We start from the raw sequence: 15,040 nt of genomic DNA on the forward strand, positions 1-15,040 counted from the left end.
GAAAATGAATAATTTTACAACGATAATTAGAAAGTAAGAGAAAAATTGCAGAATGATCTCTTGATTGTTATCAAAACACTTGAAACTCTACTCTCGGCATTATCTAAATTTTGACCACGCCATACAAGTTCTCTACTTCCTCCTTTGCCTCCACTTTGTCGCGCGAGCGACGTAACTTTCTCTTCTCATTTTTAACGTATGCACTTTTATGTATGGTTTAGAGTTAATGCTGCACTTCGAATTACACCTATCCCTCTTTGCCTCTTTGAGTTATTAATTTATCAAACTCTATAGAGATCGGCACATCTCACTTTGGTGCTGAGAATTGATAAAGAACTCAAGATTGATATTTGTGCTTCTTTATAAAATGTATGGAAATTATTTTATTACATTGAGGGCTAGTTGTATATTTTCACATTTATCATACATTTCTCTATTAACAAGCAAGCACGATAATTAACGTGACTGAAAAGCCTGAAAGTCGCTGGTAGAAGAAAGAATGTAAAGTGTCGATAAAACGCGTGACGAAAATTGGCATTGTTGCATGTGACACTCTTCACATTAGGAGGAAAGCATTATCTCTAAACGTGTAGAAGTATCATAGGAAAAGGACTCTGATATAATCAATTTTATAGCTCTAAATAAAAGATATTCAACAATTAAATACAAAATACATATAAAATAGAGCGCTGTGAAATCGGGAAAAATGAATTAATGCATTTTTTTCTCTTATAATATTTCTTTAAATATTTCTTTAAATCAGAGTTCTTTGATCGGTATTTTGGCTAATTGTATAAGAGTGGCATTAACCATGATGTGTGTGTGCTGGGCATGCAGGACATCTTCGACATTCAGCGCAGGCCAAGTTTGCAGGAGCTAATCGTCGACTGGCCAAAACTAGCGGCGCACGCCAAGGAGAAGGTTCGCGAAAAAAAAGTCTTAAAGCAATGGCATCCTTATGCATTAGATTCCAAAAAGCCACGAAACAGAGAGCAGAATCGCCCCGCAAGGCTTTCACTTCCTGCGCGGTATTCTGGTTAATTAATCTTGGATATCACAGCGCGTGATTATTTTGACATTGCGTTAAAAAAAAATTGTCCAATTGTACAAAAAGGGAAAATGAGACTTTTTACGTTTCGATATTTCGTCATTTATATAATTTGCCAGAATACCCACGTGTTCTTTGGATTTTCTAAACTTGACCCTTTGAGCGAAATGAGACGTAGAAATTGTGTTGTAACACACAACAAAGAGATCGGCTCTGCGCGATGTAGGCGTTGTAAAAGTAACTGTGATTGATCTCTTTGTTTTATTGCGGCAGGTGTTACATCAATCCGACTGAGGATGTAAACCGAAATGAATCGAAAGCCAGTCAGTTATTCGCAAGAATTTTATATTTACATCTGTTCCGATCAAATTTTGCAAAATATGAAATAAAATTATATTAAAATTCGTAATTTTCGCGAAGATTAGTTTAAAATTCTTGCGATTATTTACGATTGAGAGATCCCTTTGGCCTGCGCTTTTCTAAATAATCTCTAAAAAATTTGGAAAACTATGAAATATAAAAGCGCGAATATAAATTTGTTGATATTATTCATATACTCTTACGCAGATTAAATAAAAATTAACAAACTGAATCATCCATGCTTCTCGCTTGGCTTGATTAAAAATGAATTTTACTGTCACACATATGCTTATCATCACGCATGCACACGCTTTCATGAATGTTTTCGAACTAAAACACATAACAATGTAGAATTGTAGATCATTAGTCGAATGGACAGGTCTCATTATTTAAACAAATTATACGAATAATTTAAATAACATTTCCTTATTTTCGCACTTCGCTCTGTTGAGTTATGTGACTTACTTATCTAAAAAGCAGCAGAACTGTCAATAAAAATGTAGCAGACATTTACTAAAAATAATAATATTCGCGATATTCGAATAATTTAATATTTGTGATATTAATTATACATTATATTTAGTAATATTTAACGTAGCACTATTTACAGTATTTCGTAACAGCTTAATATAACTTAATAATTATTATATAACTTCTTAAAGATTGTATTCACAATTAATCATGCATAACTCATAATGACGAGTAGCGATGATTATTAAGAAAAATCCGAAATAACGAAACTTATGAGATCAAACATAGGGCTAGCAATGACAAGTAAATTCGGAATTAAAAGCTCATCGTAGCTCTCTCCGCTGAAAGCGATCAGCGAGCAAGATCGACACGACGTGTTCCGAGAAGATGCTGTGATCGCGGATCTGCCTTTTCTTGTTTCTAGAATAGTGGATCGCGTAGGCCGTCTCTGGCCGAATTAATACCCGACTGGCCAATCCTGCATCACTTCACCAAGACGGAGGTTGGAACGATTCTCACGTGAATCGAACTCCCTATCAATAATTTCACGTGATACTGACTGTCTGTGTGCCTATCGCTGTTGCCTCGACAGTCTCTCCGAAAACTCGATGATCTATCTATCTTCTTTCTCTTCGCTCGAGAACTCGCTCTTTCTCAGAATTAATTGTCTAGCCCCAAAAATTCTACTGCTGTTTCTTTCGCCTTCGATTAATGAATTCTATTTTATTTAATTATTTAAGATCAAAGTTACGTAGCTTCTGTTGCATCTTCTGCCTCGATCTATAACTTCACTTTCTCTAATTCTTCTCTTATATTTTCCGAGAGAGAATATTCTATTTAATTTTAAAATTTGCTCGCAGGGATTCTAATCTGTGACAAGTTTTATTCATAAAAGAAATGCTAATTTATGCAATTAGAAAAAAGAATTACTTTCTTTCTTTTTAGTAATTAAATTAGTATTTAATAAATAAAGTTACAAGTTTAACATATTTAATATTTTATTTCTTGGATTTTGCTCAAAACAATTAAAATAAGTTAAGCTGGAACGTCTAGTACAACATATTTTAATATATTTGTTGTAATTTTCAAAAATATTAAACATTATTTATACAACATACTTATTTTCATATTTTGGGTTTATTAAATATTCATTTAATTAGAATTAAGTCGATTAAAACGCCAGACCAAATACTCACAGTTGGATTCCCTGACATCAAATAATATCTTTTCTCATCGATGTCAGCTCTTGAATGTATTATTCATAAGCAATGCCTTCTCCAGCAACTATCTTTTCGCGCACTTTGCTCGAGCAATGGCGAATACTTTTTTTATTTTTTTCCGAGGAAGCCCACATACTCTTCTTTTCCTCAAACCCGTTTAACACCAGATTTTAACAGTAATAAGCATGACGCGAGTCACAGGCTTGAAAACAAGCTTGTCCAGCTCCGTCGACGAACGATCGACTAAACCTTTTGCAAATTTTTTTTGTTCTCTAGAATCTCTTTTTTTTAGAATTTCTTCTAGAGACTTCGTCTTCGTTTCTTTTTTTCGTCGTCCTCGCCCTCCGTTCCTCTGTTCGTACGGAGAGGCAGCGACGTCATTTTTTCGAGTTTTTTCCGCCGATTTTTCCTTTACTACCTTTTATAGCCTGGCAAAGCGATCGCTGTTGATGTTGAACAATACTACTGTTGGATTTCTCAGTCGAATCTCCGAATATGATTCACTGTTGATCGGTGATCTCTCTTTCGCAGAAACAAGAAAGTTTCCTGAAGCCACTGGTGGACCAGTACGCCAAGGAAGGCAAAGACAAGAAGGTCGTCTTCGAAGCGAACTTTTCGAAACCGAACGCCAAGCCGAAATGGTTCTTCCGAAAAGACGTAAGTATCCTTTCAGATAATAATCGCTACTTAAATTATATATTTATATTTTTGCAAACTAATTAAAACTTTTTAATAACACATTCTTTTTAACTTATTTTACAATCAGAAAGACAGAGTTAAAGATCGAAGCAATTGACGTTAAATTATTTGCTTTTTATGCAGGAATTATTCCCATCGGCGAAATACAAATTCAAAAACGAGGAAGACTGTTATCAACTCATCATCACTGGACCCAAAGTCGAAGACACTGGAAAATATACGATCGAAATTTCCGGCGTATCCAGCACAGGTTTCCTGAATGTCGATGGTAACATATTTTCGATAAATCTTCTTTCTGAGAATCAAATTTTTGTATCAAATAAAATTTACATTTTGAAATTTCTTAACTTTCAGAGCCCGATCCAACGTATACCTTCCTGAAGCCGTTATCGAAGAAGACCAGCGGTTTTACGAAGCACGAGGCTTATATGGAATGTACAGTCAGCTCTAATATGGCGCAAGTTTCTTGGTACAAAGGCAAAACGAAACTCGAGGTAATTTATTACGGCAAAAATTTGGATAAATATTTTGATAAATATTTGGATATATATTTGGATAAATATTTGGATAGATATTCAGATAAATATTTGGATAGATATTTGAATGAATATTCGGATAGATATTCAAATAAGTATTTGGATATTCAATATTCAGAACGTTTTAAATATTGAAGAAATCTCATCGTTATTCTCTAGGACGGAGACCAGTACAGTATTTCTAAAGACATATCTGGCGTGTGTCGGCTGGCGATCAGGAGCGCAACTTTAGAAGACAGTGGCGAATATACTTGCAAGATAAGCAAGCAGACGGACAAGACAGACACTATCCTCACTATAGTTGGTGGGCATTATTTTTATAAATTGCAACAATTCAATTTAATTGCGATTCTTCATAATACTTGTCTAAAATTTGAAATTTTTACAAAACATAATGATGCTTCTTTTTAGAATACCCTTACAAGTTCGTCAAAGTGCTGAAACATCAGCAGTTGGTAGAAAAGGAAACCTTGACTTTAGTTTGCGAATTGGATGATGCCGCGGGTGAAGTTCAATGGTTCAAAGGTGACCAAGCAATCACGCCTGACAAGAGGTACATTTTAGTAGACAGAATTATTCTTTTAAATTAAATAAATAATTAATTTTTTACGTTAGTTATTTTTAATTTTAAGAAAATATTTTATTATAAATTATTTCTGCGCTAGGGTGCAAATTAAGGAAGAAGGCAGAAAACGAAAACTCACCATTAAAGACTGTAAAGTCACCGACGCCGGGCTCTATTCTTGCGTGAGCAACGCGGATAAGACCGAAGCTGAAATCGTGATACAGTGTAAGTATAACAGTTTTTTCTTTCTTTAATTTAACTTCGATTACTCTTAAGAAAAAGATCGCACATGATTGTATTTTCTTGTAAATTATAGATGCCAATCGCTTCAACAAGAAGCTGAAGGATACCGTCGCGGTGGAGAGAGAGAAGCTGGTGCTGGATGTCGAGCTTCAGGATCAGACCGCGCCGGCTGTATTCTACTTCAACGGCGAGAAGATCGAGCCCAATGAGAGAGTGGAGATTAAGAATCTGGGCGGCGGTAAGCACCAATTGGTGTTCAACAAGTTGGAAATGACGGACGATGGCGAGATCATGTGCGAGAGCGGTCAGCTGACGAGTAGCTGCAAGCTCACCGTAAAGAACGGCGAGAGCAAACCCATCGTCGACTTCCCCGACAAGGTCGAGGGACCCTGCAGCGCGCCGCTGGTCTTTGTTGTGCCTTTCAAAGGTAACAACTCATATCTTACACACGATGTAATAAAATTTAATAGCCATGATGTAAAAATGTTGAATTGGAAAACTTATGTTTGCGATCTCCACAGTCGATGGCACCAAGCAGAGTCAAGTGGAAGCGAAGCTGATGAAGGACGGCAAACCGCTACCTCTCAAGGAGGTCGAGATCATCGTTGGCGAGGATAAAGTCACGTATAAGATCAAGAAACCCCAGCGCGAGTCGTCTGGTATCTACCAGATCAAGATCGGTAATAATCAGGGCGAGGAAGTGAAGGATGTCAATATCGTCATGCAAGGTTTGTATTTTTGTAAAACTGGCTTCTCATCAAATCTTATATCTTATTATTTCTTCTTATCTATAAATTATTCTTTTTAGATGTCCCATCTGCGCCGTACGATGTCGATGTCAACGAGATATTCCAGAATTCCTGCGTCGTGTCCTTCAAGCCATCGAAGGATGACGGTGGCTCACCTATCACGAAGTACGTCATCGAGCGCCTCGATCTTAGCTTAAAGTCCCAATGGGACAGTGTCGGTGAAGTCATGTCGGGCGAGAAATGCGTCTACAAGGTCGAAGATCTAGTTGCGAAAAAGGAGTATAAGTTCCGCATACGAGCCGTGAATAAACTCGGCTCCAGCGAGCCGGCAATGTTCGGCAAGCCCGTTTTGGCCAAGGATCCATGGGGTAAATTTTATCGAATTAATTAAACTTATTAAAATTTATTGAAATTAATATTATATTCCACGATAAAATCCTTCCTCTCTTCTTAAACATACATATTAACAAGATGATTCAGATGCGAGTTAAATGTTAAATTTCACTATTTCTAGTGTTGATTTCGTGATTTGTAAATATGCCAGCAAAATATATCGAGTTGAAAGAGACAAACGAAGATATTCTTGCGTTTTTCAGACGAACCAGGTAAACCCACGAACGTCGACGTAACTGATTGGGACAAGGATCATGCCGATCTGACATGGACGAAACCCGAGAACGACGGCGGTGCACCGATCACCGGCTATGTAATCGAATACAAGGAGAAGTTCGGCAAGGAATGGGTGACGGGCAAGGAGATCGAGGGCGATGTGACTCAGGCGACCATCGACGGCCTCAAGGAAGGCACGCAGTACGAGTTCAGGATACGAGCGGTGAACAAGGCAGGTCCTGGCGAGCCGTCTGACGCCACTAAGCCGATTATCGCCAAGTGCCGATTTGTTAAGCCGTACATCGTCGGTGACGGTCTCACGAATCTGGTCGTCAAGAAGGGCCAAGTCATCAAGTACGACATCAAGTACGCCGGCGAGCCAGAACCGGAGGTGCATTGGTTCCTGGGTCAGAAGGAGATAATTCAGGACGCGGCTGAGAGAATCACGATCGACAAATACGAGAGAAATACCGTGTTGACGGTCAGGAAGACCGCCAGACCCGATTCCGGAAAATATAAATTAGTGTTGACGAACAGTTCCGGTACTTGCGAGAGCGCCGCCGACGTCGTCGTTCTTGGTGAGCTCATCGATCACATCTTATTAATATCTCGCAAAACTTTTTTGAATTAAACATTTTTCTTGAAATCAAAATAAATTTTAACATTAAAATTATTAAATCTTACGTAAAAATTTACAATAAACAACATATATCTTAACGAATGTTTAATTTGCGAGATTAAGTATTTTTGTTAATTAAAGGAAATTCGATATTTGAAGTTGAAGCAATTAATTTAAATTTATTTGCGAAGAAATATTTATTTTATCATAATTTGATTTTTTAATTGCAGAGCATTAATCGAAATTTGTGTTGCATCGTGTAAACTCATTATCTTTTTATAGACAAGCCGTCGATTCCGGTGGGACCTCTGAAAGTGGAAGAAATCCGGTCCGATCACGTTCAAGTTAAATGGGACACGCCGGAGGATAACGGCGGTACCGATATCACAGGCTACGTATTGGAAAAGATGGATTTGGATACTGGACGATGGATTCCAGCAGGAGAAACTGGTCCTAAAGAGAGAACTTTTACGTTCCCTGGTTTAACACCCAAGAAGAAATATAAGTTCCGTGTCAAGGCAGTTAATAAGGAGGGCGAGTCTGAGCCGTTGGAGGTCGAGGAAGCCATCCTCGCGAAGAATCCTTACGGTAAGAATATAATATTTGACATTTCTAATAATTTTAATACTGTTTCTGGATAGAAATAGATGATGAATAAAATTATTTTGTAAAGAGAAATTAATAATAAAATTGGACAACTAAATATTCTTAATTTAATTAGATATTGTTAATGAAGTAACGTATTTTTGAGTAAATTTCATGTAATATTTTCGGCAGATGAGCCTGGTAAGCCTGGCAAGCCGCAAATCTTTGACTATGACAACGTCAGTGTGTCTTTGAAATGGGAGAAACCGAAGAGCGACGGTGGTAGGCCGATTACTCACTACACTGTCGAGATTAAGGACAAATTCGCCGTGGACTGGGTCGAGGTAATGAAGACCACCGATTCGACACCCGAGGCTAAAGTTGAAGGCCTGAAGGAGAAGATGGTATACCAATTCCGCGTTCGCGCTCACAATAAGGCCGGTCCTGGCGAGCCCAGCGATCCCACAGACAACCATCTCTGCAAGCACAAAAACCGTAAGTTAAAGTCTTCATGGTTCAGTTACGTAAAATCGAGTTTTATAATTATCAAAAAAATGTGTTCACAGTATTATTATACTTATAAAAATTATTACAAACATGCCATTATTACAAACATGATATCACGAATTGTCAAACTTGCTGTAGATTTATTTCAAAAAATTAAAATACAACGCATATATAAAAGTATTTTATATTTTTAAAATTAAATTACTGACTTTTAATTTGATATTTATGACATTTATTGTAGATTTATAATTATATAATTATATAATATGTTTATAAGAGATTTATATGGATAACAATTTCTCAAAATTGGGAAAATTTTCAGTGAGACCGAGAATCGACCGAACCAATTTCAAATCAATCATCATCAAAGCTGGTCGCACCCACAAATGGTCTGTGGATGTATCTGGTGAACCTCCGCCGGAAACCAAATGGATCTGGAGGGATAACATTCCATTGACCACCACCGAGCGCATCAAGATCGATAACGTCGAGTATCACACGGACTTCACGATCGTGAATGCGATGCGTAAGGATACCGGAAAGTATACGCTGATTGCTGAAAACGCAAACGGCAAAGACGAAGAGACCGTTGAACTCACCGTGCTCGGTGAGTCTAAATCTCTAAATTTTCAAAGTTTACTTTTTTCGACCTGTATAAGAATAATAATTTAATAACTCGCCGATTAATTCAATATTTTATTTAATATCTTATTTTTATATCAGTTGCATAAACTGATTTTTAAGTAGAAAAGAGGCTTTAATAGAAAAGAATCTACATAGCAAAATTTCTTCTCGCAGGAAAACCGGACGCTCCTAAAGGTCCTTTGGTAGTCAGCGACGTCACCAATACCTCGGCCAAGGTGAAATGGGAGAAGCCGGATGACGATGGTGGTGTACCGATCAAAGAGTATGAAATTGAGAAGATGGACACGAAGACTGGTAAATGGGTCAGAGTCGGTAAAGTGCCTGGAAACTCACCGAACACGGAATTTGAAGTTACTGGCTTGAATCCTGGAAGTGAATACAAATTCCGCGTGACAGCTGTTAATGACGAGGGTGATTCGGAGCCTCTGGAGAGCGAACGCGGCGTTGTTGCCAAGAATCCATATGGTATATCAATATATTTTCCTCATTAAATAATATATCTAGTATTTAACGGAATAATTTAATAAATATGTGTTTAAATTATTTATTTTCCTTGATTGATATGTAGTAAATTTTTCTTAATTAAGATGTCAAACCAATAGGTTTTAATTTTTGTGCAATTGCCTCTTAAAAAATTTTAATTTAAAATTTAATTGTTAAAATAGAAAATATAAAATACAAAGAAATTGCAATGTGCTTGACAAAATCATTTATTTTTAATATTATAATATTTTAATCTAGATTTTAAATCTCAAAGCAGACAATCATAATATTATAGTGCTAAATTGCTAAATATAAAGTATAGATGTGAATTTAAACATAAAATGAATAATTTCTGTCTTTTAGACGAACCTTTAAAGCCTGGAACGCCCGAAATCACTGATTACGATAACGAATCCGTAAGCTTAAAATGGACTGCGCCAGATTTCGATGGTGGAGCGCCGATCGAAAAATATATTATCGAGAAAAAGGATCGGTTCAAGCCCGATTGGGAAAAGGCTATTGAAGTCCCTGGAAATCAACTTGAGGGCAAAGTACCCGATCTAAAAGAAAGGGGCGAGTACCAGTTCCGAGTCATCGCCGTTAACAAAGCTGGACCTTCGCCTCCATCAGACGCGTCGAAGATGCAGATTTGCAAGCACAAAGCTCGTGAGTTTCCGTCAAATATATATATATTTTCACAATTAATAATTAATTATTATGCAATAATATAACATATTTTTTATACTAATTTTTATAGATTCATTATTTAATATTTAAAATTGTAATCTTTAAAATTGTATAGAATTAATATTGTATAGAATATACGAAATTGTAGTATATAAGTTGTAAGATTCTTGTAACGGTTGATGCCGCACGGCCCGATCACGTGTAAGAAGCGTGTGCGAATTGTCGAACAGGTGGGAAATCGCCGAACCGCGGTATCCGAGACCACGGCGAATATTCAGTGTCGCGCTAACAACCGCCAAATAAATATATCGATCGCTCTGAGTCACCTGGTTATTAACGGATTTACTTATTGAATCTTATTGCTTTATATATTATAAAATTGAACGTAGAGTGTATCCTAGAAATGTTCGTAATCCGGAGCACATGAACAATATGAACGATCATTCATAAATTGACAGATGCCCGATATCTGAGGTACGCGCGACCGGTGTGCGCATCGCGCTCAACGCTGTACATACATATTCCTATCCAGAATAAATTATTGTTACCAGCATTTTTGCATTTGTACATTCAATGGTACAACATAAATATTATATTATTATAAACTTATAAATATAATATTGTTATAAACTTTATAATTATAATTATAATTATAATTATTATAATAACGAATAATAATTAATAATTACTCTTAATAATAATTAATTTAAAAATATATTATAAAGAAACATTTTAAAACTTATCTTTATTTTTACGTAAAAATAGTAGTCTATCTGCTATCATATAATTTCTTTCGCTTTCAGTGAAGCCGAGAATTGACAGAACAAACTTGAAACCGATCGTTGTGCGAGCCGGCAAAACCATCAAGTACGACGTGGATGTGCGCGGTGAACCACCGCCGGAGATTAAATGGTATCACGCCGGTAGCGAAGTAAAATCCGGCGAGAATATCGAGATTGTCAACATTGACTACAACACGAAGCTCACCATCACTGACAGTCTGCGCAAGAACACTGGCGTCTGGAAGATAAAGGCTGTCAATCCTCATGGCGAGGATGAGGCGGAAGTCGAAGTGACGATATTATGTGAGTGGCAGATATTCGACATTTTCTTTAACTAGCAGAATAAACTATAAAATTATGAAATTCTTTCTTCTTTCTATTTTAAATTATCGCACGATTATTTCTTATGTGTAGCGGCTCCCGGGAAACCAAAGGGACCGCTCAAAGTGGCGGATGTCACGAAGAACGGCTGCAAGCTCAAATGGGGCAAACCGGAAGACGATGGTGGCAAGCCGATCACAGGATATCAAGTGGAGAAATTGGATAAGTCGACAGGCAGATGGATACCGGTCGGTCGTACCGCGGACACCGAGATGGACATAAAGGGTCTTCAAGAAGGACACGAATACGAGTTTAGAGTGAAGGCTCTAAATGAGGAAGGAGAATCGGAGCCGCTCGTATCAGACGGCTCCACACTCGCGAAGAATCCTTACGGTAAGTTAAATAGTAATGTTAAATAGATAAAAAATGTTTTAATAAATTTAATTACCTAAAAAAGTTTTGACAATATAAAACAATAAGTAAACAGAAGATAAAATAAATTATATATATATGTGTATATATATATATATATATATATATATATATATATATATATAGTCATGTCTTTTCCACTCCCGGAGCAGTCCGGGACGTGTGACGGATCAAAAGGAGAAGGGAGGGAAGGATATCAGGTCCCTCCGACTGTCCTCTCGTACCGCTCGACAATTATATGCGAAAGTATTGTATTGGGCGCCAGACGCGTAATTCGCGTCCACTAAAGTACGCTAGAATCACCAAAAATTTTAACCGCGACACAAGACGAAATTAAAGCGACGTACGAGAGGTCGGCTATGGGCGGGATGGATGGAGGGCGGCGCACGATTCGGCGGGGTGACGCGTAAACATTCACTCAAATCATTGAAAACAAATAACACGGTTAAAATAAATTATAAATGAAAGGAAAGGAAGAAAGATAACATTGAGTAATCGAAATAGGTTGGATCTTAAATCGTAGAAACGCGAAAGAACCAAATCATCTCATATGACAGAAAGGAACATTGGATTCGACATGCAAGTGAACACGATAAGCAGAACGCAAACGGAAATTTTACCGTAGCGAAATTGTGAGGACGCAGGTAACTGAAAGTAACGCGAGACAATAACGTGAACAGAATTCTGTCGCCACGAAAAGTAACGCCGTACTACTCTAATACGAATCCTAAACGCGAATAACTCACCGAACATTACATCAAACGCGATCAACGTTAATAGCCGACACGAGTCGGAACGCAACATGATCGTGAAACATAATCGTCGCAGTCGCGATCAAGTTCTGTCGCCCTGGGGGCCCAACAATGGCTACAGACGCTAATTATCGCATGTTCTTCACTAGGACTAACGCTCGCGAGTGTCCAAGAACGACGCAATACGTTACGCTGGAATTTTCGAGATGGACGCGAAATAACGCGCTCAATCGCACGAAACCGACGAAACTCGACGAACAAACTCGATGCTAACAATCGCAACGAATACAAGACGTAATGCCCGGTGTCCACGATGCAAGAACTGTGTCCAAGTTTCGATTTAAGCCAATCAACTTGCAGCTCTTACAGAAAAGTAGCAGTTTCATTGGCTTAAACCAAAACTTGGACACAGTTCTTGCATCGTGGACACCGGGCTTAACGCAAGTAATTTGGCAACGCAATGACGCGACCACGAGCGCGGACATTACACGAAAACGGGCTTGCGGTACCGGACTTCGCTAACAAATCTATCGCGATCTCCAGAGGCTCGCTATAACGTTCCTACCGCGATCCCGCGGCCACGATACTATCCCGAGGCCCTTCGCTCTCGCTGTCGATCGCAAAATTACGCTCGGTTCGTGAAGAACCGGACATACCGCGGTATTACTCGCGTTTTCCCGAGCGAGAGCGCACAAAGCGGGAGGTTAACCCCCCTCTTGGCCGAGTACGCCGGCAGTACTCGGCTAAGTTTTGCTACGCCGTGTTCGGCGAGCACCCTAACACCAACACTAACGCGAAACGACGTGTCGACTGCAGAACGGGAGCGCGACTCTATATGCCTTATCGTGGCTCTACTACATACGGTCGGGCTTACGCGGCAGCACTGAATATCGGATACGACGGCTGTTAACGGCGGGGTTCCCTGCGATCCGGAAATCGACGAATGGACGGAGGCCTCGGGGTGGGTTAGGGTTACAGCGTTCCACCATGTTTTCTCACTCCTTTATACGCCTTCGTGAAGTCGCACTTATAAAAATAAACTTCCATTACATCCGATATCGAAAAAAGTAAAAAGGAATCACATCACCTAAACGAATGAGAAAGAAGAAAGAAAAAAAATTAAAGTTTCCAATTACGCGAGTTTTTTTGCGGCATCCGAGAGAGGACAAAAAAAAACGAATATCTCGGCATTGGTTTTAGTCCAACAAAAAAGAAAAAAGGTATCGCGATATCGCTACGTGCGATTTGAGGCACTTCCTTAAGGGGGAGAATTCCGCGGTAGTTGAGCACAGTTTGAGCACAGCTCAAAAGCGGGGCGTTCCAGGAGGGGGTCCTCGCTTTCGCGGAGCCTCCTTGCCCTTGTCGTGGCCTTTGCCCTCCTTGTAGGGGCCCTCCTTCCTCCAGGCCGCGCCGCATCCCGGGCAAGTTCGGACCGTGTAACCGGCTCTGCCGCATCGGAAACAGAATCCCTGCCGCCTTGGCAAGGGACATTCATATGCAAAGTGGGAGAACGACCCGCAATTCCAACAGGCCTCCCTCTCAGTTGGACGGTCTTCCTCGCTTTCCTCCGCAGGTGGGGCCTCTGAGCTCGGATCCCGCGGGACGGGCGGCCATTCTATGGCCTCGTAGGACCGGAGCCCCGGTGCCGACGTCAAATGGGCCCTCTTCCACTCTGGTGACTGCTGTAGCCACCAGAACATGTCCCCCTTGTGAGATCCCTCCTCCGAGTCAGGCCTCCGGACGGCCAGTTCGCGTCCGGCCTGGGTACCGACCTCCTCGGTGTCGGGGGCGGCTTGGGTGGCGGCATCGGGTTGACTTCGCGCCACCGCGCCACCGGTGTGTCGCCGACCGTACATTTGGTCGCCCATAGCCTGCCAAAATCCCGGGTGCTCCCGTTCCACCTTAAGCAGACGGTTAACCCACTTCGTCACCAAGGAGTCGCGGGGATCCATAGCAGAAGAAAAAGAAGGTTTTCCTTTGGGTCTCCTCTTACTGCGGAGACCGTGCGGCCTACGAAAAGATACTAAAAAAGGCGTGAGTTTCACGAACAAAGATCCCTAGGGGCGTACACACTAATCATAGTAAGGTTTTAAATCCTTAATGTGGATTTTTCCGACCGAGTTGCCTAACGAATCGGCGAGTTCATACATGACTGGCGACAGAATTCTTTGCACGGTGAAGGGGCCGTGAAATTTTGTAGCTAATTTGGCCGAAACATGTTGAACGGCGGACGATAAGACGTGCTGTCGTTTTAATACGCGATCACCTACTTTATTCGCGCTGTCTCCAAGTTTTCGTTAATCCACTCCCGCAACTGTTGGATTCGCTCCATCCGCTCTCTCCAAATGGCGGGATCGGAGTTCTCTACCTCGACAGCCGCGTCTTCTCGCCCGCGAAATAAATTGACAGGCTGTAGTTCCCTCCCGAAATTCAAAAACGCAGGCGTCGCTTGCAGCAAAATATGATGCGAATTATAAACGAAGCAAATTTCGTTAATGTGTTGGTCCCATTCACGGTGATCCCGCTCTAAGAAGGCCGTAATCATGGTTTTAAGCACGGGGTTAACCCGTTCGACGGGGTTCGCTTGAGGGTGATAAGGCAGTATCGTTGTATGCTGACGTCCGTACTGCAGTTCCGCTAACGCTTGCAATTCTCGATTTAGAAATTCGGTGCCGTTGTCAGTTAACAAAGCGCGCGGTGCTCCTCAACGAAAAATAACGAGTTCTT

General features: G+C 40.0%; 1 protein-coding gene across 8 annotated transcripts in view; it reads left to right on the forward strand.

The window, feature by feature from the left end:
• LOC139818020 (twitchin-like) overlaps positions 1-15,040 on the forward strand; it is a 111,002-nt gene that overhangs the window by 56,385 nt on the left and 39,577 nt on the right. For all 8 annotated transcript variants that reach the window (XM_071786414.1, XM_071786415.1, XM_071786416.1 and 5 more), the window contains 17 exons: positions 3,631-3,756; positions 3,922-4,066; positions 4,153-4,292; positions 4,494-4,638; positions 4,746-4,887; positions 5,000-5,124; positions 5,216-5,569; positions 5,664-5,870; positions 5,951-6,259; positions 6,488-7,078; positions 7,402-7,707; positions 7,897-8,199; positions 8,534-8,818; positions 9,010-9,321; positions 9,703-10,005; positions 10,830-11,111; positions 11,223-11,522. In XM_071786414.1, coding sequence (XP_071642515.1) covers positions 3,631-3,756; positions 3,922-4,066; positions 4,153-4,292; positions 4,494-4,638; positions 4,746-4,887; positions 5,000-5,124; positions 5,216-5,569; positions 5,664-5,870; positions 5,951-6,259; positions 6,488-7,078; positions 7,402-7,707; positions 7,897-8,199; positions 8,534-8,818; positions 9,010-9,321; positions 9,703-10,005; positions 10,830-11,111; positions 11,223-11,522 — 4,375 coding nt within the window. The remainder of the gene's footprint in view (positions 1-3,630; positions 3,757-3,921; positions 4,067-4,152; positions 4,293-4,493; positions 4,639-4,745; positions 4,888-4,999; positions 5,125-5,215; positions 5,570-5,663; positions 5,871-5,950; positions 6,260-6,487; positions 7,079-7,401; positions 7,708-7,896; positions 8,200-8,533; positions 8,819-9,009; positions 9,322-9,702; positions 10,006-10,829; positions 11,112-11,222; positions 11,523-15,040) is intronic.

Source organism: Temnothorax longispinosus, chromosome 8 (assembly GCF_030848805.1).
Source record: "Temnothorax longispinosus isolate EJ_2023e chromosome 8, Tlon_JGU_v1, whole genome shotgun sequence".
NCBI lineage: Eukaryota > Metazoa > Arthropoda > Insecta > Hymenoptera > Formicidae > Temnothorax > Temnothorax longispinosus.